Here is a 27,105-nt window from a genome sequence, read left to right as displayed (position 1 = left end):
AGTAGCTTAATGGATAAAAGCATAGAATGATTTTGGATAAAAAGCACAGAAATAGGATCTAGTATTAGTATTCAGCTCATACTAGTGTTAAAATTATTTGCCTAGACCATGATGTGCTTCTTGCACAGATACAATAGAGTCTGAAATGAATTTTAAGATTTAAAAAAAAAAAAAAAGGCTGTTGTATTCATCTTGTTATCTTGCAATCAGATAGCTTAGCTATGATCTGAACCAATGTTACTCTCTTATAGGTGCTTTTTTTCTGCAGAATAGCTGTTAAATTTTGGGGAATTTACCAATATGAAGCATTTTGGTTTGATAGTGCTTTTAGAGAGTCAATATTAGCAATTATAGCTAATTAAGTCAAGGGAACTAAATAGTTTTTTTTTAAAAAAGACAAACCTAATAAAAGTATATTTTCTTAAAATTACAATTTTAATAATTTGTTAAAATCTATTTAAGTGTCTGTATACAAGAATGAGACCGTGTAGGATATTTCCTCTGGCGTAAGTTCCAAGCAGTAAAATGTTTTGAGGATAAACTCATTTATTTGGAAACGTGGAAAGAATGCTGTGGAAGCAGTTAACTGAACTTATTAAAGGTAAAAATGTACAAGCTACAGGGAACTGAACATGTTTTTATTAAGTAAGTGTGAGCATTAGGCTGCAGTAAACCCTACAGGGTATATTCAAGAGATGAGACGGTATCAATCCACTATTTGCGTTTGGTGGCTATGTGGCCAGCGGTGTGGAAGACTGATAGTTTAGTCATCTCAATTCCTGTTTTCTTGTAAGAAAACATGTAGGGGGAAATACATCTTAAAATGTGTTCTTGAAGAGTTGTGCTTTTTCATCTTCACACTGGCATTGTTTGGGGCTGGTGAATTAGTCAGAATGAGCAGTGCAACCTCACCCCTTTTAGCCTTTCTCCTTAAGGTATTATAATATAAATGCCCACCTCTTCTTTCATAACAGACTGAAATTCACCCATGTGCCTAGTAACAAAATAGCATAGCAACTTGTAGAGGATTTATATAATTTGTGGTCATGACAGCAAACGTTTTCAGAAACAGTTAAAAATGCTATCCTTAAAAAGTAATTAAACGGGTATGTGTTTGTACTCTCTTTTTAAATTTCAGCTGTTGATTCTGAGCCTTTATTCTTGCACAAACTCTGAAATCCATGTTTTCTATCCAAGAGGCTTTAGTTTTAGTTTTGAAACCTCTTCTTGCTGCTTATTTTTAGAAAAAAAATTCTGAACTTTCCTGGAGAAAATATGAGCAGCATGTGATATTGTTAATCACAATACCTGATTATTACTTGTCAGATAAGAAATGAAGTGCATGATTGAATTACTCTTGACTCCTAAAAGAATAGTAGTACAGAATTAACTCAGTTTCCTGATTCTAATGAATTACAGATTTATTGTAATGTTGGCTGTCTTTCAGAGAGTGAAGTGAAATAATGAATCAGCTTCTACTGGAAAAAAAAAAAGAGTTCTTCATAAGTTAACTGGAAACATGATTATAAGGCAGTTGCTAATTTTTAAGAATGTACCGAACAAAAAGTAAATCAAATTGAACACCATTTCCAAATATTGTCTGCTAGGCCCCCTCCTCCCTGCCAAAGAACATTGTTTTTTCTTGCTGGTCTCTTAGTCTAGGGAACTGGTTGTTCTCAGTATACAACCTAGTGAACTACACTGCAGGTATTGTGCAATTCATTGCAGGTGTCTTTTTATTTATGACACTTCATTTCTAAGGCAGTTGCTTTTATGCAAAATATGAGGTATCCTTTTCTTGGAACATGTAACAGACTGTAGATTACTCATTCTTCATTCTGCTATATATGATGCTTGTAATTCTAATTACATGTTTGAAAGTTATGCCAGTTTAATTGCTAAAGTAAAGTTAAATGCTCTGTATGTTTAATGGTGTCCAGAACAGTGGTTTTTTTTGAATGTAGGCTGTCAGACGTAAATGGTTAGAAGTGTGTGTGTAGGATGTAAATACAACTGTCAGCCTGAAAAGTATCTTTATTTGCTTAAATTTGAATCAAATGTTCTGAAATTTAAAAATGTAATGCATAGCATAATTCATTTTAAGAAGGTGTATAAACTAAAGTTGTAGTATTGATTAAAATATCACTCTTTCAGATTTAAACTAACTTGTTGTCTGTTAAGGAATTTCGTAGACCTTAACTATACAGTTCTTAACTGAAAATACATATTTGTACTGACGAACATGGAAGACTGAAATAACAATGGTATTTGAACTGCTTGTCTGTATACTTGTATGTATATACATGAAACTATTGCTTATAAATACCGCTATACATTCATAGGCATGTCTCTGTATGTGCATATGCATGCACAATGCCAGTGTTCTAGGGACATTTTTGAGAACTGAAGTGTTGTGCCAAGATGTAGAAGTGGGAAGAACAAAAAAGTGAAAGAAAAAATCTCATGTTAGACCTCAACCCCTTAAAAAGATATCTCAGTAGAGCAAGCAAAATACATTTGCATGCTTTAACATGCAGGAAGTCCTCATGTGAGAGTCTGTTCTTTCCTGCTGCAGTTTATTAATCTGTAATTGGATGAGATTTCACAGTATTCTTAATAGATTCTAACACAATTTCCTTTTAGAATTTAATATTTCTCTGAACAGACAGAAGTAAGTGACTATTTTTCAGATGCTCCACAAGTTCCCTGCTGTCCTATGACTAGAAACAAACAATTCGTTTAGCTGTAACAAAGGTTTGTTAAAGTTCCTTGCTGCTGAAAATGTGCAAACTACTTATCTATACCTTCTCTGTAAACTTCATATAATGCAAAGCTAAATTTAAGTGGTCATTGTGTCATATGAAAGCATCTGTATTGTTCAGTTCCACTGTATTTTTAAAAAGAACAGAAATAGCCACTTTCCTATGCTAGCTGATCGCTGTGCACAGGAACCTAATCTCCAGTGAGGAATGAAACCATTGGCAAGACAGTAACCTAGCCTACTCTAGTCCAAGAACATCAAAAGAGGCAAAAAAGAGGCAATAAAGTTAGTGTTCCAGATGTTTTCTATTTTTCAGTATCTATATGGCTGACAGATTGAATATAGGAAGTGTCACTGAAGAGACATGGGACTGCTGAAGAGAGGGAGTATGATGCATTGAGGACACTACACAAATTTAATCATGCTCTAATCCTGCCTCGTTGCCTTCTTAGGCCAGCTAGAGATGAGCTGTCACACTCGTGCAATGTGATGGACTAGAATGAATAAGCACTGACTAAAACTTGTGGAGAGGTTTCTGTGTATTCATAAGCCACACTTAAAACTCTGTGGTGTCTTTATGTATTTGACTTGCAAAGTTTGTTAGCTATTCTCTGATTCATTTTTGCCTTCAATGATGTAAAACTTGGAACAGAAAGACACTTTACTCACTTTTATCTGATGACTCATATTTTAGTTTTCAGAAGATTATTTTATCCTTTCCACTACAGTAAACATAAACTCAAGTTCCAAATAAAAAATTAAAGTTAAAATTAATTTTTTGATGTAAGAATGAGTATTTGGATTCTCTTTTGAGTCGGTTCTAAGCTGTTTAAGAAGGTAAATGGCAATATTTCAAGTAAATACCAACACTGAGATTGACTGAGTATTTATTTAGCTTTGGTTGGTATTTAAAGGGCAGGCAGTAGTTTTCTTTGCTGTTGTTTTTTGAGGGTTTTTGTGTGTGTTGTTTTTTCCTTCTTGGATGACTGCTTAGCTGTGCTTTCCTGCTTTCTTAATGGAAGTTTGCAGAGATGCCCACCTAACTGTAGTAAATCCCAGGAATGAACTGAGATGGTTACATTGCAATTAACCCATTTTAGGTAATTCCTAAAGTATTAGCTGATAGCCCCCTCAACAGCTTTGCTAAATGACTATCTTCTAGTGCCCTTTTTCAGAAGGGCCAGTGGACTCTTTCCTTTAGGAACAAAGTTGAAAATGTTAAGCTATGAAATGTGTCTATAGTTTTTAGTAATTTTTAATGTTGTCTTTTTAATGTGCAGACTATTCTACAATGAATATTTTACTGTTATCAAAATTGTAATAGTAGCAATGTGGAGTTCTTACCTATTTATCATCTGACATGTTAGGAGAGCATTCAAGAGGTCTCACAACTGCAGCACAAAACGCAAAGCAAGACTCAAAAATGTGAATTAGTGCTTAAATGTCACCTGTAAATAAGGATCCTCCAAGTTACTCTCTTTAAGTTTTTGTAATACAATTTGAATGAAGTGTGGTTAATTAAAATGACTATACTTGCCACATGTAGATAATTTTTGATGACAAAACCCAGAACTTATTGAAATGAACAAATTTAATTTACTCCCACTTGTACTATTTGGGATAGTGGATTCTTCCTTCTATAAAGGAGAAAAATTCTCATTAGTATGGGTTTCAGCAACTGAGTTTATCTACAGAAGAAACCACTGTAAACTGCTTCTCCTGGAAGTAGGTGTATCATTCAAAAGTATAGGTGTTATGCTTCCCATTTCCCCCTCCCCCCCCCCCCCAATTCTGCGGTGCTGCCATTAGCATATTTTGGAAAAAATGAGTCTTTTCCAGTTTAATGTATTTTTTCTATTTTAAAGTTTTGTGGTGAACTTAAGCTATTTTTGTTTTGTTTTATTTTTTAATTAGGAAACAAGATGCATTGTGACCACTGCTTTATTCACCAAGTAGGTGAATGTGTTTTTCAGGTGTTTTAGCTACAGAACCAGTTTTCAGTATGGCATAAATCAGAAGACAAAAGAATTGATACCGGACTTTGAAAATGTCTGTGTACATATACATACATGTGTATATATATGTGTATATTCCTTGGACAGACAGGAAGCTATATCTATAGAGTATGTTATAGCTAAACCTGAACCTTTTGCAGAAATGTTTCTGTAGCTCCAGAGAAATACTGTTTAGTAAACATCTAGTGCAGATAGCAAACATTATGAACAATATGAATTGTAGTAAGAGGGTATTACTCAGTTAAACAGTATCACAGTAAATCAATAGTATGTATTTCTTATCTATTGCTGTTGTGACATATTTAAGTTTAAATGCAGAGTATTCGCATAATGTTGGCAGTTCTGTTCCTTAGTATATTCATGTAAGTGCACTGTGTTCTGATTTTTCCTTGAAGATTGTAGTCTTTACGTTGGGACTGCAATGTGTACTTACAGCTGTAGATTTTTCAGAGCTTATTTCTTTTCATGTACTCCAGCATTTATTAGATAGAAAACAAGAAACTGTCCAGAGCTAACACTTAGAGAGGTTCAATTAAACAGATGACTTACCCCATTATCATTGATGAGAACAGCCTATATCCAGAGAGGAGAGTAAGTAATAGTAATTCTGGCATCTCAAAATTTTGAATAGAGTTCCAGCCTATTTCCAAAAATGGAGTTAAATCAGAAAAGGCTGTTAAAAGCCTCTCTTGTTGTCTTTTCTCCTGTTATGTCATTTAGAGTCAGAATATGTTGTAAACAGCCAGCACCTGATAATCTTTTATATGTCGCTTCAGAAGAGTTTTTGTTTCTGGTTAGCTAGAAAGGCACAGACTTAATCCAATCAAGTTGTGAGAGGCATTAAACCTATTGCAGTGGCACCAGTATTTGTCTCCATGAAACATGATCACGTTCCCTGGGAGGGAGCTTCCTTTGTCAGTAAATGGCTGAAATAGCCCTATTCAGCACAGATACAGATGTTTGGACCTGGTCCTCACAGTAAATAGATAACATTTGGTTTTAACGGGTCACTTGTTAAGTATCCAGGATTTATATTTTTTTTCTTTTTTAATCATCTTCCTTGGGACATTTACTTACCCCACAGCCTCTTCTCCTCCCTGTTTCCAACACTGTGGACTCTGCTCAGTGTCATCAGAGGCCGTGCCCACAGTGGAAGCCTGTTCACACTGTTTCATGATTTTTTTTTTTTTTTTTAAATTATTATAAGGCTACTGTCAGGTACTCTGTATTCATGAGACCTTTGAGTGGAGTTGCCCAGTTAAACATGCATCAGTGTATGTGTTTTCTTTGGCAGCACTTCCTAAACTGCTTATCACTGCTATCGTTATTCAAGCTACCTAAATTGAGGTAGTACAGTGATTAACTTGCATGGCAGCATGAAGATACAGCTTCCAGTTCAAGCCTTTTTGTTGTCCAAGAACAAGAGACAAGGGAATACTGGCATTTCAGCATAAAGCATATAGGATAAATGCTGTTGCATAGGTGCCATATCTTGTGGAGAGATTTAGCACTTGACAGAATATGGCCAAAAAAGTTAGTTATATGTGCCTTTTTTAAACTATAATATTACTTTGTGGGTATTCTTGGTCTAATTTCCTTCAATCTACATTGTTTCAGTACTCTTTAAAATTTTCTGAACAGGGATGCCTACAGTGATCATACTGATTCATATACGTATACTGTCAAGAAGGAATAGAGATTAACAAAATGCAGTATTTATTTCAGCTACTTCTGGGGGGGGTTCACTTGTTTGTTTTGTTTTGTTTTTTTCAGAAATCTCACAAAACTCATGCTATCAAAATGGCTTTCAGTTTTTCCCCGAATGTGATGTTAGATCTCAAATGTATTCCCTGGTATGTCAAGAAATATTGGCCATAGAGGTGAAGCTCCATAATATTGAATGAAAGTGGTAGTGTTCTATGGGAGCTCAGTGGGAAAGGTTGAAATTCTTTTTATAAAGAAGCATTTTATTATTTTGAGGCAGATATGTTCAACGTTGACTGTAGTTGAAAGGTTCTCAGCACTGTATATGACTGTATATTTAGAAATGAGTCAGGTGTTCCACAGATTTTATTTTAGATTGCTGGTTATGTTGCCATCAGAATGGTGTATACTGCTACTTTTCAGTATTGTTTTTTTACTGTAAACAGTTTTGAAGCAGTTGCACGTTATATGAAAACTGCCGGCCTTAGACTGTTTGCCATGTTTGTAGGTGTCTCATGTGGGTGGCTTCTTTAATCTTACATAGCAGCTAACCTTTCGCATGAAGTTCGATGGCAGCTCAAATTGACAGTCTTGGTGCTTTGATCTTGGTTTCAGGCTGTTGGTTCTGTTAATTACAGTGTTTTAAATGCCATGGCCAGCAAGCGAATAATGCTTAAAGCTTTTTTTTTTTTTTTTTTTTTTTTTTTTTTTTTTTTCAATTTTAGTTTAAAAAAAAAAAAGTTAATGTGATAGTTAAGTCTCCTTAACCACTCTCTCTGCCAAATGTACACTTTTTGTAAAGGCCATCATAGTGAACCTTTTTTTTTTTTAAGATTTGAGAATATTTATCACAGAATAGTTGAGGTTGGACAGGACCTCAGAAGGTCATCCAGTCCAACCCCCTGCTTAAAGCAGGATCAGCTGCAGCAGATCACTCAGGACCATGTCCAGTTGCAAATTGAATATCTTCAAGGATGGAGGCTCTACTATGTCTGTGGGCAAACCGTTCCAGTGTTTGATCACCCTCACAATAATAAAAAAACAAACAAAAAAACCCCACTTAAATATAAGTGGAATTTTTGTCATCTTCATCCTCCCATCCTGTCACTGGATACTACTGAAAAGAGCCTGACTTTATCCTTCTACCAGGTATTTATACACATTGATAGGATTCGCGCCCTGCCAAGTCTTCTCTTCTCCAGGCTAAACAATCCCAGCTCTGTCAGCCTCTCCTCATGACAGATGCTCCAGTGCCTTATTTGTCTTCATGGCCCTTCACTGGACTCGCTTCAGCGTGTCCACATCTCTCGTGTACTGGGAGCCCAGCACTGGATCCAGCACTCCAGACGTGGCCTCGCCAGCCCTGAGTAGAGGGGAAGGATCACCTCCCCTAACCTGCAAGTCTACATCTTCCTCGTGCAGGCCAGGATGCTGTCTGGGTTTATGCCAAGGGTTCTGTAATGGAAAGGCTTTGTTTTATGTGTTTTTACTTGAAATTGGACGACTGATCTATGCTATCCCCTCTTTCTTAAATAAAGACACTATGCTGAGTGGAATGCCGGGATTTTTCAAGTTTAACAGATGCTTCAGAGGATGTTTTAGAACTCCTGTTTGCTCAGCTTTTTTCAGAGGTGAATGAATGTCATTTCCTTCCCACTTTGAAAGTAATGTAGTGGCTTTAAACACTTGCTCAGTCTAGAACAAACATATTTTGCCTAACTGAAACATAACTATTCCCAGGCTACTGTCCAGTTATTAAAATTTGCATGTAAAACAAGGCTCCTGTCATTCCTCCTGTTACTGCAAATGATTCCTCCTCAGAAAAAATACTTTCTCAGAAATCTTCCTGATCTGTTCTCCAGATTGTCACATTCAGGAATTTATTACAGAGTGGGTCCAGTTAGGAGGTTTGACAGGTGTGGGTCCATAGCCCTGGCCTCTGTATCAGAGTGCAGTAGTAGAGGGTAACATAACCACAGTCTAGTGCTTCTTGTGCTTCTCTAGTTCAGTGTTGTCATCCCTCAGACACTGAAGTCTATGTCTATGTAATTATAGCTTAATAAATAAAACAATTCTGTTTTCTTCTCTGCATACTGTTGCAGCTAGATATTTCCTGAAAAATCTTTAGTTCTTGAAGTTGTTTTCAAAATAGCAAAGCAAGCATCATAGGTTTAAATCTGTTGATTTAAAACTGAGATCTGAGTATCTGAACTTTGTGCCAATGTAAAAACTCGTACTCATTATAAGCTGAACATGAAGCTTTCTATCTGTTCCTTTTTTTTTGCTGTATTTTTTAATAAACTGTGTCATTTCACATGTTCTGACTTCAGTACTTGGCATTTTAGCATCCTGTGTACTTCTCTAAGATTTTTATAATGCATTTAGAGGAGATAAAAATATCTTTTTAAAGACGCATATTCAAATGTTTTTTACATGTGAGCGTGTGTGTGTATATCTATATATGTATCTAAATACATATATATGCAAAAACACTTAAAATGCCTATACATAATATATTTTTTAAAATACAGTTTGAGCAGAAATAGCTATTCATTTTAGGTTTATATCTTGCAGAAAAATTCATACCTGCTTTTGGTTTCCTGCATCACCATAGATACTAGTAAACAGTCGTCTTCAGCATTTTCCAGATGGTCATGAAACACCGAGCTGAGTGCGAAGTTTCATGATACTCTGAAAACTAATCTTTTTCAGTAGTCTCTCCCTGTGACTTAGTGAGTGCCAGCACACGTGGTACAAGAAAATGAATATTTTTCAGTATGCTTGAAATTTGATAAGCATCTAAGAGAAAAATCTAATTCTTTTATAAGAAATTCCAGCAGAGGCATTCCTTTCAAATGCCAACACTCACTTTTGCCCTGAAGAGCTTCAGGATGCAAGATTTTTCTAGACTTACTGGCAGAACTGACCTCCTACGTCATGTGTGAGATGTTCAAATCTTATACTGGTGGTAATGTAAGAGAGCTTAGTTTGACTGTTTTGCTTACTAATGCTTAATTACTTTTCTTTTTAGTTGAGGTAACGATCCTTTCTCTGCTAAATTTGCTGGGTTTAGAGTCCCTCTAAAAGAGGGATGTTTGTTTTGAAGAGTAACAAAAATAATTACTCTTAAACTGCTCAACAAGATGGTCGAAATGTAGGTAGCCAAAAACATTTTGGACAAGGCAGATAATTGTTTCCTAGGGCCTACATAAAGTTTGAAATTGCTTTGTAAACTTTCTGAATATAATATTTGGGGAGTATGTTGCAGTTTTCGAGAGCATCATATATTAATCTGTAAAACTCATTTCATCCAAGTACAAAACTAACTCTGAAGCTGTGTTTGCACTTAGACTGGCACACTAAGTAGTGAAGCAATATATTGTACCAAAGTGGCTACGTGCTTTTGGAAAAAGTTATTTTTGTAAAGGGGGGAGCGAGGGGAAGAGGTGTACTATCTGCTGCCTGGTGCTTATCTTGGACTGCAGCTAAGTACTTGCAGACTGCTAACCCTTTGTAGGAGGTTTACAATCACTACAGAGGATTTCTAAGGTTGTGATGACTGTAAATCATGAAATAACTAAATGTGAAGCTCTGAGGCAGTCAGGTACATCTAGACTGTCTCCTAAAGTACCTGTTATGTTCTTAAAGACTTCCAGCTACCACAGGCACATAGTTGCCTGTGTTCATGTAGTATTTTCACCTGATCTAAATCTGTGAGCAGCAGAAGTCTTTGAACTCTCCCTCCTAGGCTGTATTTCCTAAAACTTGTATTTTTCTTGGAGAAAGTCTAGGAACTACATCTTGGATCCACATCTTAGAGGTGTCCAAACTGGATGCAAGATTTATTTTGCATGAGGAAAAATTGTGTAAGCATTCTTGTTAATCCCAGAAAAGACACTACCTTTTTGTAGCTAGGTCACATCAACACCCTTCAGTTTGTGGTCTGCCTCACACCCCCTGATCATTTTCATAGTACTGAAACTTAACTCAGCTTGAAATTTTCATCTAAATGTAGTTGGGTATCTGACATACAAACACATAATTCCATCACTGCTTTATAGTGTAACTAAGTATTATGAGATCAGTTGACTGGAAATGTGTTTAACTGCACTTTCTCTTTTTTTCTTCATAAAAATGACTGTATCATGACTCTTCAGCAGCTGTGAACTAGAAACAGTAGTGTAAATGTGTTGGAACTGACCCATTGTTACGAGAATAGTCACACCAATGTAAAGCAGAGGCGTTACTTTTCTCCTCCCAAGTCCCCTGTTATGTATATTCAGAGATAATGTTTGCCATTTTACTGTAGAAGCAGACTGGTGTGTTGTCAGCTGTGGCTTCAGATCTCTTTCAGAAGTTAAATCCTGGCTGGAATCCCTCCTCCTACAAGGCGTGTGGTTTTCATTCTCTGATATGTGACCTTATGCATTTCCAAACAGCCAAATATGGCTTTTGTTTTTATGTTAAGTTCAGTGTACATGCTATTTGTGGTTTGTTTTTTTTTTTTTTTCTGCTTTCCACAATTTACAAACATTGGTAACAACTTAAAGCTTTTCAGTCCTTAATTAAAAAGGTTAAGTAACATAAGTTTTAGAAGGTAATTCCTGGAGGAATATATTAGAGCCATACTCCTCCTGTCACTTCCTAGATGTGTATGTGTATAAGGCATGCAAATACAGATATGCTTTCAGATCTGAGATTTTGCTGGAGCTTTTGATTCCTTTAATATGTATTGTTATCTTTTATTTTCCAGGTTATTAGAATGTTACTGGTGCAGTAAATATCAGGGGTAGGATTCTGTTGGTTAAACGTAGCATACATTGCCACTTTAAATCTGCTAAGATTTCCTGCCTGATCTCCCAGTTTCTTCTCTAGAAAGGCATGAATCTCGCATAGGTCCCGTAGTCATTTGCCAATCCTGTATGGATTTCTTGGATATTCTAGGGCATATGCAAAGGTAATAGAAATCTACCCTGTGTAACTGAATTACACCACATATGTATTGCAGCAATGTAGCAATGCTATATTTATTAATTAAACTTGTATTCTCAAAATTTCAATAATTCACTAATTTCACACTGGGTTAGCATTAATTACCCAATTTTAATTTTGAATTCCATATCTGTTTTACTGATCCCTTCCTTTCCCTCTTCCCACCCAATCAATATTGAATGGATCCTAATGATAAAGGGTAATTGCTAAATCATAGAAATGGTAGTTGGAAAGGACTTCTGGAGATAATCTAGTCCAGCCTGCTGCTCACTGCAACACTATGGATAACATTAGGTCAGTTGTGGCTTTTTTTCTGGTTAAGTCTTAAAAACCTTCAGTGACAAAGATTGCACAAGCTTTCTGGGTAACTACTTCCTGTGCTGTATTACCCTAATCACAACAAAAAATTTCCTTGACTTTTCAAGCCACAATTTGTGGCTGTTGTCCCTTGTTATGTGACCTGCCACTACCAAGAGTACCCTCCCACTTGTAGTTTGTATCTAATCTTGTGGATGTTTCTAGTATGAAACGCAATGCTTAGATGGGTGGGTAAGTTTGTCAAAGTTTGCTGTTGCATATGATCTGCAGCCTCATTCCTATCCATCTGGCTGATTCTTCTAGTTTTATTATTATACATTTTTTTTCTTTTCTCTTCCATGAGAAACTAAAGTAGAGACAAATAGTAGTAAGATATTTTCCATTTTTTAAATTCAGATACAGAAGGTGGAATTAAACTTTAGCAGGATTATTTTTAATGCGCTGTATGAATAACATGAAAAGTGCTGCAGCTGGGTTTCAAATGCAAGAGCATTCAACAGCAGTGATCAGTATGAAGATACTGCTGTAAGTATTCAGAGAGACATTGAATTCTGCATGTCAGAGTAGCTGCCTTCAAATAGATATAAATAATTTGCGTAATGAGGTAATCTTCCTGAAGGACACTTATCTTACTGTAAATGTATATTTGACACACACATCTAAAAATAGTGAGCTTAAAAATAGTAAGTGTATGTAGAACAGGAGAAGACAAAAGTCTCAGCCATCTATGCAATTAATGTCTGTAGCATAAATGCATGATTTTAGGAAAGACTATTTGAATAAATAAGTACAAACTGCTGGGTCCATCATTGCCTTGGCAATACTAATGAATGGGACAGCTAATGGGAATGAGTGTGTTGAAAAACTATGGCAAAGGTAGAAACAATATACAGAAATCATTACTGGCAAGTCAGATGGTCTCCATCCTAAAAAACTGTTGCAAGAAATAGTTAAAATACTGCAATGCCACTTGTCAAATCTATCAAATTGGGAGGAGTACCATCTAGCAGGTAAACTGCAGAAAGAATAAATGGTAGTACAAAGTGTATGCATGTGGGAAGTTCTTACTCGCTATAAGTTGTGGTGGTTTGAGGTGAGAGAGAAAAGACCTGTGTGCTTTGAGTAGGTGATTGTATTAATTTGAAGCAAAGAAAAAGCAAATGCAGTAAGATCAGCAGAGGTCTGCTGGGAGGTGTTAGTGCCAGTTTATGGGGCTCTCAGACTTCAGCTGGTGTAAAGAATGTGATTCCAGTTGCTTCTCAAGAATGATGGGTTTGAACTGGGACAGATAACAAGAAGATTCTGAAAAGATCAGAAGAGTACTTATTTCCTGAGGTCTGCAGTGTAGGGCTTGTTTGAGGATTTCCGATTTTTGGGTTTTTTTTTTTTTTTTTTTAATTAGTGTAATGGTTAAGGGATATCATTATTCAATATAAATCCATAAAATAGATGGGTAAAGGAAAAGATGTAAGCTCATGTAACAAGTTAGAAAAAGACTGCTACAGCTTATTTGGAGAGTCCATAGAGCCTTGAAGTCGAAAGGCTTCCAAAAGTCAATATCAGCTGTCAGAATAAACTTTCTAGTAGCAGCAAAAAATATAATTAATGTCAGAATGGAGCCTAAGTTTATGAAAAGGGCAGATACAATTCCTTGCAGTGATAAAGGTCTGTACCTGTGATCTTTCAACAAGACTTTGAGACTTTCATTTATTAATAGAAATCAACATTGGTGCAAGTTTTTCCTGAAGATAATGAAAGTAATAAAAACAAGGTAGACATAGTATGTATCATATAAGTAACTTGCAAGATATTTGAGCCACTGTAGTTAAAATATATCCTGCTCTTTCAATTTGAATATGAATGTAATAGGAAATGCAGAATATGAAACATGAATAGCTCTAAAGTTGTCTTAAAAGATGATTGCACTTTTGTATGTTAACATTTTAACTTTTTCCCCTTCCTCCAGATAACAGTGATCTAATTGCTTGTACAGTGATAACAAAAGATGGGGGTCAAGTTCAAAGGTTCCTGGCTGTGGATATTTACCAGATGAGTTTGGTTGAGCCAGATGTCGCCAGACTTGGCTGGGGAGTCGTTAAGTTTGCAGGCCTTTTGCAGGTAAGGGCGGTTTTTAAACGTGGGTACGTATTTTTCTTGAGTGACAAATTCTAAGTAGTGTAAATAGTAATAACAGTATCTTATACACTTTAGCTCTGTTGCATGCTTACCTGTTTCTTCTGTTACTTAAGTCTTCTGATCTGTGCTTTTAAGAGACTTTGATTTTTCTGAAGTTTATATGGTTAATTAGACAGACACTTTAAAATGAAGTAACTTTCTCAATATATATTCTGTTTCAAAAAAGCATCCCTAATTATTAATTGGGATGTGTTCATCTGAACACTGAAATCCTACAGAATTAGGACCGAGTCCCAAGTGCTTTCCTTAGTCAACACAATAGGGCTGGTGTTGTGATCCTCAAATAACGTTAGGGAAGGTGAGAGGTGGTCACTTTACACTGACCTCTGCTTATATAACTGCTTTCAAAAACTTAAGGTTCGCTCATTTGTCTGCTTCTTACCTTATACCAGCATTAATGTTTGTATTTCCTGAAATTTCACTATGCTTAAATAACTCAGTTGAATTTTTAACTGACTTAACCTCTAGGAGTACTAATTTCTGCAGAACTAAATCCAGGATACTACAACTTGCATAGTCTTGTGTGGGTTTTTTGTTTTTAACCCAGAAATTGTTTTCTTAAGTGTTTTAACTGATACATTCATGGGGTTTTTTAAAAATGCTTTTATTTAATCTATAACTTCAAATGTTAACTTTTTCATTAGTTACTTTCTTCTGTTTCTTTTCAGGACATGCAGGTAACAGGAGTAGAAGATGATAGTAGGGCTCTGAACATAATAATTCATAAACCTGCTTCTAGTCCTCATTCTAAGCCCTTCCCTATCCTTCAAGCTACCTTTATTTTTTCTGATCACATTCGCTGTATTATTGCGAAACAGCGTCTTGCTAAAGGTCGTATCCAAGCTCGGCGTATGAAAATGCAGAGAATAGCAGGTTAGTTGTTATTTTCAAATGGTTCTAAGGCAAGTCATGTGTCATAGCAAATCACATTGTGATACAAGATTGTATTGCAAAGACTTTAGAAGTGATGTGCCAAAGTAGAATTTAAAACAGATTCGCATTTCCAAGCAATAGTTTTTATTGGAGTAAAATTTCTATTTTGATAGATCAATGACACATGCATCAAAGGATGAAAAAGAAGGAATCGCATATCATTGTGTCATAATGCTTAATGCTTGGAAATGATGGTGATGAGCAGTCTGAAAAGTTAAATAGAGTATCAGCAGCTAGATATCTTTGTGTTTAGGGGCAAAGCATGTTAAGAGATGAAGGAAAAAGTTAATCTGAGTAAATAAAACAGTGGGTAAAATATTATTTAAATATCGAATGAGTGAAGAATAGGTTGAAGTTTAGCAATAAGCTGAATGAATGGGTGAGTACCGCAAAGGCAGCCTGGAAATATAAAAAGGAAAGTAGGTGGGCGAGTGAAGAACAACAACTATTTCAGTTACTTAAATTGTCCAAGAGCAATAATTAACTAATCAGAATTGTGAGAAAGTTATAGCTACTTTTAATTTTAATGAGCTGGCCAGAGAACTGTTCTGACTGTAGATGATTTCAGATTATTTTAGTGTATTATGGTTCTGTATGAAGCTAAATGTCAACAGTTTTATGCTCTGAGCTTACAAAATAGATATGTCATATTTTTATGGCTTTCTTCCCTTTAAAAATCTTACAGCAAGTTTGAAGTTAATGCAGATCTGTTTTGATATAAAATAAATAGAACGGTAGTATAAAGACAGCTCTTTGCTGGTGAAAAGCAGGTAGTCTCTTTGAATGACTTTCTGCAGTGTTCAGTTATAACTAGTGAATGACTTGACTTGTACCGGGAAAGACAGGTTTGTTTTTTTTAAATAGCTCCTACTATGACTGTGTAATGCAGAGAGTTTACAATAACCCCTTTTTCTCCTGCACTATATTCTGAGACTTCCTTAGTGTGCATGCGGTAGGACAGAGATGGTGGGAAAGATTGCCAGAAATGTCCCACTTTTTTTCGAATGTAATTGCAACCATAATCAAGAAGTAAATGCAAGTGTGCATTTTTAAGCAATCTGGTATAGCATTAAGATTCTGGGCACACTGTGAATTTTGTTTTCATCTACTCTTCCTCTTACATATTTTTGAGTAACAAAAATTATCAATTGTGATTAAACATAGCTCTCCTGGATCTTCCTGTTCAGCCTTCAACTGAAGTTATGGGTTTTGGACACAGCTCTGCAGCTACGTCCCAACACCTTCCATTTAGATTTTATGATCAGTCACGACGTGGTAGCAGTGATCCCACAGTGCAACGGTCTGTTTTTGCCTCTGTTGACAAAGTTCCAGGTAAGATAGCACTCATTATCAAGCAATTTTGGTCTGTTTCAAACAGATTTAAAAGGAGCATACCTTGAAGATCCTAACTAGATTCCTTTTAAAGTTTCATGCTTGTTGTACAGTATCAAAAAATGAAACCAACTTATTTTCATGTTTAATAGAAACAGGCTTTTCTCTGAAGCTTAGCAAATGTCTTTTAAATGACAGTTGTAATTTAGCTGTCTTTTTACAGCATCAGTACTTTTTTTAAAAAAAAAAAAAGTTTAAGATTAGCAACTTGAAAGTTAAGAAATGCTCTAACAGCTACCCATCAAATAGTGGTTATTTTGTAACCAATGCAAGACTATTAGCATAGCAAGGTGTGGTAACTCATGCTCTTAGGAAAAGTTCTGCCTTATAGATGAAAATGCAGGCATGTTTGTGTTTCATGCTTACATGAGGTATAAGTTTACCTTATGAATTTAATTTATTTTCTCATAATGCATATAATTATCAGAAGGCTGTTGGGTCCAGTATTAAAATGACTTTTTTCCAAATTCTTGATGGATGTGGATTACCTCTGAAATAGAAAAGTAGTCATAGTTTACTACTCCTTATCTGAGTACTAGGACTGAGAAGAGGCCTGTTTTACTGTCTGAATGCTAAGTGTGGTTCAACCTTTGAATTCTCTGATAGATTTTGATGGGGCGGGTTCTCTGCCTTGGCAGAAAGCTTCCTGAGTCCTTACAGCAAGATTCTGTGAAGTTGGTTAATAAATGGGATAACTTTTTCTGCACCTGTGATTTGCAAAAATTGTCACCTGTATTTTAAAAGGAAAACCCATGGCTCCCTAGAACGTGCTTCCACTCAAAGCTTGATGTCCATAGTCACATAAGCATTGGGATTTCTTCAGAGAAATCTGAAGGAATCAGAGGATGTATGTAGGAGAGGTCATACTTTTCATCAGCTTGAGTTCAATATAAGTATCCAATATAATATTTTGAATAGAAACAAGTAACGATGATAACTATAACTAGCTAGGTTAATGTAAATTCACTGGTTCTTTCTATTACGTTCAGTTGTTTAGAGCCTTGAACCTTGAGTTTATAAAGTTCATTTAAGAAGTCAGACCATTAGCAATAGCTGATGTAGCATCTAGTGAACATAAACAAATCAAAATATTTGTCTTGCATTTCCAGTTTACTCGGTTTCATTGAGCTGTTGAGAACTGTTGATAATATTGAGATTAACTTTTTTGCATACTGCACTTAGAACAAATTTTTTGGCTTACATCTGCAAAGGCTGAGCTGTGACATTTGTGTAAACAATGAAGTGTTTACATGTGATATGTTTCTGAACACACAATTCCAGAATGAGGCTTACGGAAAAATTTACTCATAGGAGAACAAGTACTAATAGGGTGTGTATTCCAGGTGTGTTTTGAGCAATATGTCCATGGCAGTTTCTCTAAATATGCTGGAAGTGTCTTAATACTTTGCCATCCTTTAAAAATTGAGTTGGAATATGAATCATCTTGCACACACTCACTCTACAACACATCAGTTAGTCATGCATAGTTCCTCCTTCGAATAAGTTATGATCATCATCTCATCAGTGCATAGAAATAACTGGGATACTGAGCACTAACAAGACAGAAAAGGCTCACAACTCCTCCGAAGACATCAACTTTGAACTAGGATTAAAGGGGTAATTCTAAATTGATGCTTTCTTTCTTTCAGCTCCTTATTTCCTTTATCAAAAACTGACCTGACCTCTCTGTAGAGGTCTTTCTTCCAAATAGTGAAATTTTCTTCTTCTGGGTTCAGTTTAAAGTTGAATCTCGTACTGTTTGAAATTACTTAATTTTGCTGTATTAGTGCAAAAAGATGCACTCTTGTTACTGCTAGCTGCCAATCATTGTACGAAACTCAGTACTTCTCTTTAAGTGCAATTCACAGATTAAAAAGAGGGGAGGTGAAACATAGTACAGGCACTCTAATTAGCAAGTAGGTGTTCTACTGTGTTGTGACTAAATGAGAGCTATATTTTGCTGGAGTCCTGCATGTGGAGAACAGAAATCATAAAAGCTTACACATTCCCAGTCAGGTTTTTCAAAAGACAAGTTTATGTTGTATCAGGGAAATATATTTCCTTGCTGCTTTTGACGTAAGACTTCCATGGAAAAGGTGTGGTTGAAAAGATGCCAGCATTCTGGATATTGTTTGCTGTTTCAGAATCAACCTTCTCTAAGAAGAGTACACTCTTAGCCATAACAAATGACTTCAGCTACTAATTTTATTTACTTATTTATTTATTGGCATATGGTAGCTAGTTCAAACAGCAGGATACTTGCTTTGAACTCCAGGAACTGGAGACTTTCACTGTGTGCACTTGCAAGCCTGGAGAAAAAGCATTTGAAGCTCTTATCCAATATTAAATATGAGAAATCAGACACCATGTGTCTTTCAAATGTACATGCAATATGTGTATTTCAAATGCTGCGTTTTTCAAATGCTGCTGTTGATAGCCAGTAATAAGTTTAGGAGGAAAAAAAAAGTATTATTACTTCTTTTACAACTGATTACAAAATAGCTATTTTTCTGAAAAGGCTAGTTCCTTCTCCCTTTATCTTCAATAAAGAATAGAAGAGGGTTCCTAGTTTCCACTGATTTTTTTCATAGAAGTTTTTGTGCTTATTTGTGATTTTTAGTTTAGTAGAAACTTTTGGGGGCTTGTTTTGAAAATTACTGAACTACCTGCAGTTAAATCACTGTTTTCATGTGTTTGTTTCTTAACAACTCCTATCATTTAAAAGAGTTTTGCAGAATTCATACTGTGTGAAAAAAACAGTAATAGCAAAATGTTGACTGTAATTATAAGAAAAAGAAAAATTTTCCTTCAGTGGTGATGTTTTTCATTGAGTTAAAGGAGAGTTAGCAACACTTGTAGAAGGCTAAACATTTTCTTTAGTAGGACAGTGTTAGCTGTTAGTGCTGTACGTCCAAAGTGTTTCTCAGACATTATGAAACAATGACAAACTGTTTCAGCCCTCCCGAAAATTTCATTGCATACAGAGAATCTTAGTGCAACTTCTGAAACAATTCTCTAGTCCCACTTCTCAAGGAATTTAAAATTTGCAAGAACACTCATTTAAGTCTGCTCCGGTTCACATTTCCTACCTGTGTCATACTACATATACGTTAAAGCTCTGCTTATTTTGCTCTCCTTATTTGCAAAAATATTAACTGATCATTAATATGTCTCTATGAAGTTTGGATTATGCAGATACGGTGAGAGGTTGTACTCATTACTGCTGACTGGCCTGCTGAACTGGGCAATTCTTACCAGAGAAGAGCAGAAGCAAAGTCATTCACTGGAACAGTTCTATCATTGCAGAGTCGTGACCATGACCCTTGCCAGAATGGTATTGCATTTTGGAAATAGTTTTGCTGATTGAACTGTTGACCATCTTATGTTAGTTATATATTCATGTGATGCTTGTTAAGCATTTTTTGTGCAAGTAAAAGGTCGTATTTTTTTCCAGAGAAACCAGATGAACAGCTTTGGTAAACATCAGGCAAAGAGAGGTCTTACATTTAAAAAATAAGAAACAAACAAATAAAACCCCTGAAAAACACACTTGCACTCCAAGCAAACTCAAATATCAATTTCAAATACCAGCTATATGCTGAGATTATATGCTCAGTGTGTTTTAAGAGAAATCTTAAATATTTCCTGCAAAATATACCTTTGCATATTTTAACAACTATAGTTGCTTTCCTACTGAGAATGTTTCTTTAAAAAACAAAATAAATCAATGGATTGCTTTTACTGTTTTCTCCATTGTTCATACCTTAGCATATGATGTTTATCACAAGATTTTGGGAATAATGTTGAGTAAAACTTCTTGTTAATGTTAGCCATTGCAAGCAAAGTATAGACATCTTTTAAAATTAAAATCTGGAGGGAAAAAAGTTGTCTCCTTTTGTAGCTTTATATCCCTTTTAAATAAAAATAGATGAGAATTTTGGTTAGCATTTCTTCCTTCATGATGCTAGGACACAGTTGCTTATATAGCCTGTAAGTGCATTTAAAATATTTCTTGATTCCTTTCTTCTGCTGAAGAATAGTGGAGGATATCTACTAACTCATCACGTTAATAATCAGTTTGGGCTTTTTACTTTAATGTTCCTCGATTAACTACTTCCAAGCATATAAAAAGACTGACAAACTTGGACAGCTTTGGACAAAATATTCTAGCTGTGTTCACCCATTATTCGCAAAAATATGATTTAAGCAAATGCTTAAACAGCAGGAATCACTGACAACTTACATAAGCAGTGCTGCGCTTGCATTCAGTTCAAATTAATCCAGTAGTGTTTTGAGGATGGAGTGCAAGTGTAATCTGCTTGTACTCATCACTTAATATTTGTGACTCTTTTCTCATGTATTTTAGCCTTGGCAACTCTAAAGATAATCCACAAAAAAAGAGTAGAAATATAGCCTTGAGCAGGATCTGATGGCAGTGCCCTTGGGAGCAGTTTCGTCTTTGTTTTGGTTTCTGGTGCCTTCATATGTCATGTCGGAAAATGAGCAAGCTGTATTTCTGTTGATGAGACCTTTCTGATCACAGAAGAATGAAATTTACTGAGACATCTGAGCCACAAAATAAAGCAGTAACTGAGATGGGGGGGAAATGTTTGCTTCTGATAAATACTTTGTTAGAGCTGAGCTTGGCTGCTGGCAGCACAATTACAAGAGTCTTGCACAGGATGTGTCCTACTTCAGGCATGCAAGTTACTAGTACCAGCAACTTCCAATGACATTTAAAGGAGATCATACGTACTGGCTTTAAGGTAAAAGGGTGGTAAGCAATATATTAGGGGGCATGAATAAAATAGAAGCTAAAGAAAGGATACTTGGACATGGGCAGTCTGAACCACTGCTGTTTATAGATATTATAGCTCAGAGTAGATAATAAGTATATAATACAATGGAGGACAATTTTAAAACCCAGTAAGCGTTCATATTTCTTCCTTGGTTTTGGGGGAGTGAGGGTGGGGTTGTTGTCCTTCCCCTCCCCTGACATGCAGTGTGCCAGTTTGTTAGCGCTGGGCACATATACCCCTCTACCTGATTTTAAATGAAGGTGTTGCATAATACCAAGCAACATTTCCCCTAATGCCAACTCCACATCTAAAAGAATGATGAATGCCTTATGAACAGTGCATTTACGGATACTGGTTTTTAATTTAAAAGTATTCTATTGCTGTTGGTAAAGTATTGTCTTTTTTGTTCTGTTTGCTTCCTGTACCTTATGCAAGGAGCTTTTACTTTGTACCTTTCCAGAAAGTATTATTTTGATTCTACTCTGGCCTCAAAATTGTGGCTTTCAGGAAGCAACTCATGTGAAATGCAGGGCAGATAAAAATGCATTCAACACTCGCAGAACTCCACAAAAGAAGAGCTTTGAAAGCTGAGACAGCAGGATTAAAAAGCTGCTTTCACAAGCAAGGTCTGGCTTCATTCAGAAGTTGCAAATATGGGAATGGGTCTGATGTGCTTGCTTAAAGTAATTTTCTTTGCTTTCTCCCTACTACTTTGTGATCATTCCATGACTGTGGTTATCTAATAAGCAACTATTTATTGTTTCACTGTATATACAGACGAGCGTGTATGCACACAAAGCAATAGTGATTTTGGTAATAAGTGGCACACTGCCAATCATTACTAGTATGACGGTGTGTGGGCTTCAGTTTGTTTAGTAAAACACCTGCAACAAATAGGGACGTCTCCTGCCACCAGTCCTGGATCTCAATTCTCAATTCGCCTCTAGAGTCTCAAATCGCACTTTTTATAATTAAGAAGGTATGTGACTGCTGAGAATGAAGATTTCCGAAAGACAGCGAATAATCTTCTGAAGAGAAATTGAGTATCAGCCAGGAGAACTGGCTTCCTCTGGTGCTAAGAATTCACTGGATTCTTAGATTCTCAACACGCAACTCTTGATAGTTTTCATGGTGGTCAGACACTACTGCCAGTTTTGTGGGTAGTCACCTGGGGAGCTAGAGCCTGCTTTACAGAATGACTGAGCTCATTCATTTTCAAGTAAAATCAGTGAAAGTTTTGAACATATTGAACACTAAAAATGTCCAGCCTTCCTTGTCCTAAGTTGGTATCCAAAATCAGATTGCTTTGGGCTTAACACTTTTTCCTAGCACCAAAGTGATAAGGGCATGCAAGTCTGTTGTTCCAGGATTCCCTGTCTTCAGCAGCAAAGCTGATTTAAGTTTAATCTCACCTGTCCTCCACTGCAGCCCGTCTTTCAAATGTTGCTCACTAACCCATCTGTTATTTTGGTGCAAATGGTTATGAGGCTGAATTTCCATTACTGACATGAGCAGCCTTAAAAGAAACTTTGTTTATTTCTTGCTTAAATTTTTGTGGAGATATGCTTAACAAAACATCTCTATATATGGTTCAGCTAATTCAACTGAAGGGGACAGGAGAGAAAAGGGTGAGATATATTTAAGCTGGATGGACTGCTGAAGAAAGCATACTGTTTAACTACACCTTTAATCTTGTCTTCTGGGCAGTTACGTTGGTAGACGTAAGATTTAGGACCACATGTTCCGGCAGATAAAAAGAGTCCATCCTGAATGTTTATCCTTTCTAAGTTTTGGTCAGCTTGTGTAGTGAATGAGGACAGTGCCTCTGGAAAAAGGTAACCTTGTATTTCAAATGGTAGTGAACAGACATACGTTTGGAAGGTGGCACAAGCTGGTGTCTGGATGCTGTTCAGGGAAGTTCTGTACCCGGTCTTGTAGAATACAATTCTATGTGCTATTTTAGTATATACAGTTACTGCAGTCTTAAATATGTGTTTATATTTAGACAGCAATAGAAAACACATGGAGCCTTTATAAACTTGTCTAAAAAAAAAAAAAAAAAAAAAAAATTAATAGCTTCCTAGGAAAACTAACTGCATCTGCCATTGCCTCCTGAACCACAGCTTAAAGAGCTTTTTAGTGACATTTTTGTACAAAACTGGAAAAAAAGAATGGATAACTAGATTCTTTTTTATCAAAGGCTCTCTGAAGTACAAATTTATTCTGCTTCCCAAGTTAATTATAGGTTTGAAAAGTGCTAAATTTTCAGGCAGGATGAGTGTTACCTGTGGCTGCACAGATAATATTAATTAAAGGATCTGTGCATATGGTGGCCAAAGAAATGTTTAAATATTTCTATTCAGACTTTCTTATCCTAACGCACTAGGGCTGCTTCTAGAAAGATTGTCTTAGACATGGTAGTATGTTGAGTAATGTATCTTGCTTTGGACGAGGGGCATAATCCAGGAAAGAAAACAAGACTCTCTTCAAGGTTATAGTTTGTATTGCTATAGAGAGTTGTCTGAGTGACACTGTAAACATTTGGGGGAAACTTAACACCTTAAGGAGATGAGTAAAGACTCGGATGTAGAGTTCAGTTATGAGATGTTTTGTGTTTGTCTACATGGCAAAGGAAACTACCATTGTAGAATTTAATGTTCCTGCTCTAGTTTGATCAAAGGTTCCAGTAGTAATGAAGACGCTGCGGTGTGAAAGCTGGCCGTGCTGTCAGCAGTGGTTTCCAGACAGCTTGCGTTTTTGGTTTTGGTTTGGTGTGTGTTGTTGTTGTTGGGGTTTTTTTGTTTTGTTTTGTTTTTTAAGACTGCTTATTAAAAGTTAATAAATTAAAAGTTAATTAAAAAAATAATTAGAGCTAAATATAACTTAACTTCTGCCTCTATATTACATATTTTGTGTAGAGTTGCTCACTTACTGATATGTGGAGAGGACCTGAAACAGCAATTCAGTCACAGCTGTTTCATGGGAAGAAGGGAGAGAAAATGTTAAAATCATTTGCAAGCAAATCTCGGTGTAAGGACCTGAAGGGTGAGGGCTGTTCTGCAGAACCTTTGGGTAGGCAGGCTTGCTGAGTCAGGCAAGCTCTTCCTGAGGAAGAAGTACAGGAGGCCTTGTCTACTTTCTCTGCTCTTCTGGGAAGGATGAAAGATTGTTCCTCCCTTGAAATAGCAGTGCAAATCTTCTGTGGATATAGAATGCTTTGGATGGGTATAACTCTTTCAGCGCTGAAGGGGAAACAAAACATATTGATGTAGGCACTTCTATACCAACGGTTTTAGTAACTGTTCCAAAAACAAGTTTCATTCATTCTGACAGATGGCTTTGCCTCACCTGTGTGGGCAAAAGTCCATTGATTTATTTCTTGTTTCCCCATCATAATTGCTGTTCAAAAACGTGAAGTATGTATGATAAGTGTAATATACACTTACTGTATGAAAAATACATGTACCAGTGGCCCTGAGTGTAAAGAAGTCCGTTTAGTCTGAGGTAGTTTAGTCTGAGGTAGTTTAGTCTGAGGTAGTTTAGTCTGAGGTAGTTTAGTCTGAGGTAGTTTAGTCTGAGGTAAATGTTTTGCAAGCTATCAGGTGTCACTGTGTGTAGCCTCAGTTTAACCTAATCCATCTAAATGACTGTGAAAGATCAGTTTGGTAAGCAGCTAACTATTAACTATTACTATTATATTTACTATAAACATAAATAAATACATGTGTTTTATTTCAGAAACTAAGCTGTTCTGTTTTTACCAAAAGTAGATGTCCTCTGCCATGGTTATCATGGAATTCTTTCAAGTGGTGTTCATCTTGGACGTAATGAATTGTGACTTAAAATACAAGAAAAGCTTGGTAAAGGGGGCATTTATCAATCTAAAAATATGATCCAAGTACTACAGCAGTTTAGATGGTGTGTTTCTGCAAGTGCTTGGGTCCAGTTCTTGAATTTTTGAACCATGGGTGGTACAGTATAAGAGGTAGGACCACAGATGAAATCAAATTATTAACAGAACCGATATTTGCTAGCAGCTTTCTTCGTGTCGTCTTTTCTTCAGCCTCCCTGGCTGCTTTTCTTTGTAATACATCCTGTCAGCACTGCTGTTCAACAGCATTTTCCTGACTTGTAATTCTGTTTAAAGCTTTCATGTGTTGCTTCTAACAAACACATTTAAACTGAGTTTTGACTGAATGCTTGCTGCAGGGCACCTGAAAATTCCTTATATGGGAGTTTTTCTAAAATAGAGCAATCATCCACCCAGTGCCGTGAGAGACTTCTCTATAAAAGATTGAACTATTGTGTGGTGCATTTGCTTTCTCATATACCTGATTGTCAGATACTTTACGCTTTAATGCTCAATATGTAGTAAAGACAGCAAGTGTTATATTGTTAGGTGTTTCATACTGTACATGTCATGGCTATTTTGAGTAATTCAGGGGCTGCCGATAAAAAGTAAACTTTTTGCATTAATGCTTCCTGTGGGAGAGTGAGCAGTGTGGCAGAAGAAGCCAACAGTTGTATACATCACCTGACCTATGTTGAAGGCATTTTTCTTGCTACGAGAGGTACTCCTACTTCTGAAGAGCTGCTGGCTAACAAAACCTGCAGCAATGAGTAAAAGCTTCCAAGTTTTTGGAGGAATGTCTGTCAAAAGAAAGCCTTACTAAGAAAATCCAGCAATTGTTCTAGGTGCATTGTTGTGAGGAAAGTTGCAAAGTGAACCGTGGGAAGTGTGTGATCCTCAAAGGAAAGATTCAGGGCAGTGTGAACAATACAGTACTACTTGTTTTCACTGGAATTGTGTGGTAAAGGTAGTTTATGAAATTTGCTTTCAGAGCATATTGTAAATTATAGCAGGTAATTTCATAGTATTCTTACATGCTGGACATTCGAAGTTGTGATCCTTTTGGATTTTTCTAGCATTGATGCAGCTCAAGATATAATCATCAACTTCTGTAATGACAAAACTATGAAAATTCTTAAAAATTCAGCTGAAAAACAGAGCAAAGAGGAAAAAGAATAACAGTGAGTGAAAGAAACAATAAGGGGCAATTTAGTAATTTCATCTCATGAAGATACTCTGACCTGTTCAAACAGTCTATTCACAAGTGAGTTAGCAGATCATCTCAAACCAGTGATCCACATAAAGTGCATGAAAAGAATTTCTGAAGTTTTTCAGAACTGAAATATTTTCACTGCAAGTCTTGGTATTCCTCAGCAGGAGTTTATGCCAAAGAACATTTGCTGTCAAGCCTAGGCCCCTTATACTGCCACTGATCAACTTTTCTCTGGAAAGCCATTGGCAGAGGGTTTGTACAAGAGTTAAGTGCTCTGACTTCCTTGATTCTGAGATTGCTGAAAGCCACAGCACGCTTACTTGCCTCAGTCCTAGCAATTAAAAAAAACAAAAAAACAAAAAAACCCACCCACTCCTCCATTGTTAAATGAGAATATAAGCTTTAAGGAAGTCTTTGTAATCAGTCAAGAATATAAGCTGTTTGAAACAACAAACATATCTTTGTCAACTGTAAATAGAAAATGACTTCTTGAAGGAGGGGGAAATGTTAAAATAATGTGCTTTTGGAACAGCAGACTTTTTTTTTGGCCCTTCTTTGGCTGACAGTCACCATCTTTCAGCTTCTCTCTACAAATGACTACTTTCTCCAAGGCCGGTATTTTAAAGTGTTCTAACCATCTTCCAAAGACACTCCTGTGTTTCCGTTCACGTTGAGGTGAATCAGTCAAACGTATGCCTTTGGTATTTATCATCTGTAAATATCTGAAATTTATTAGTGTTATATTTAGTTTGAAATTGTCACAAGTGAATGATGTCAATCAGACTTATTGCCTGTGTACAGTAATACCTCCATGCAAGTTGCAAGATCTTTTTTGCTGAAGATACTAATTTTCTTTGGAGCAGCCAAATTTAGATACCTCCAAGTATTGGGGGATGCTGTTTAGTCATCTTCTTGTGTTAATGTCTATCAGT

At 36.2% G+C, this 27,105-nt stretch overlaps 1 protein-coding gene across 4 annotated transcripts in view; it reads left to right on the top strand.

Annotated features, from left to right (window-relative positions):
* The window catches only part of CLEC16A (C-type lectin domain containing 16A), a 95,767-nt gene that overhangs the window by 48,398 nt on the left and 20,264 nt on the right, over positions 1-27,105 (top strand). For 3 of the 4 annotated variants that reach the window (XM_026096351.2, XM_026096353.2, XM_064520395.1), the window contains exons 19-21: positions 13,757-13,908; positions 14,655-14,859; positions 16,084-16,251. In XM_026096351.2, coding sequence (XP_025952136.1) covers positions 13,757-13,908; positions 14,655-14,859; positions 16,084-16,251 — 525 coding nt within the window. Of the gene's footprint in view, positions 1-13,756; positions 13,909-14,654; positions 14,860-16,083; positions 16,252-19,492; positions 19,820-27,105 lie in introns of those variants that run through there. The other variant, XM_064520396.1, reaches the window with a different exon arrangement.

This window comes from Dromaius novaehollandiae, chromosome 14 (genome assembly GCF_036370855.1).
Source record: "Dromaius novaehollandiae isolate bDroNov1 chromosome 14, bDroNov1.hap1, whole genome shotgun sequence".
Lineage (NCBI taxonomy): Eukaryota > Metazoa > Chordata > Aves > Casuariiformes > Dromaiidae > Dromaius > Dromaius novaehollandiae.
The sequence above is the reverse complement of the archived record's forward strand: the minus strand, read 5'-3'. Positions and strand labels throughout refer to the sequence as shown.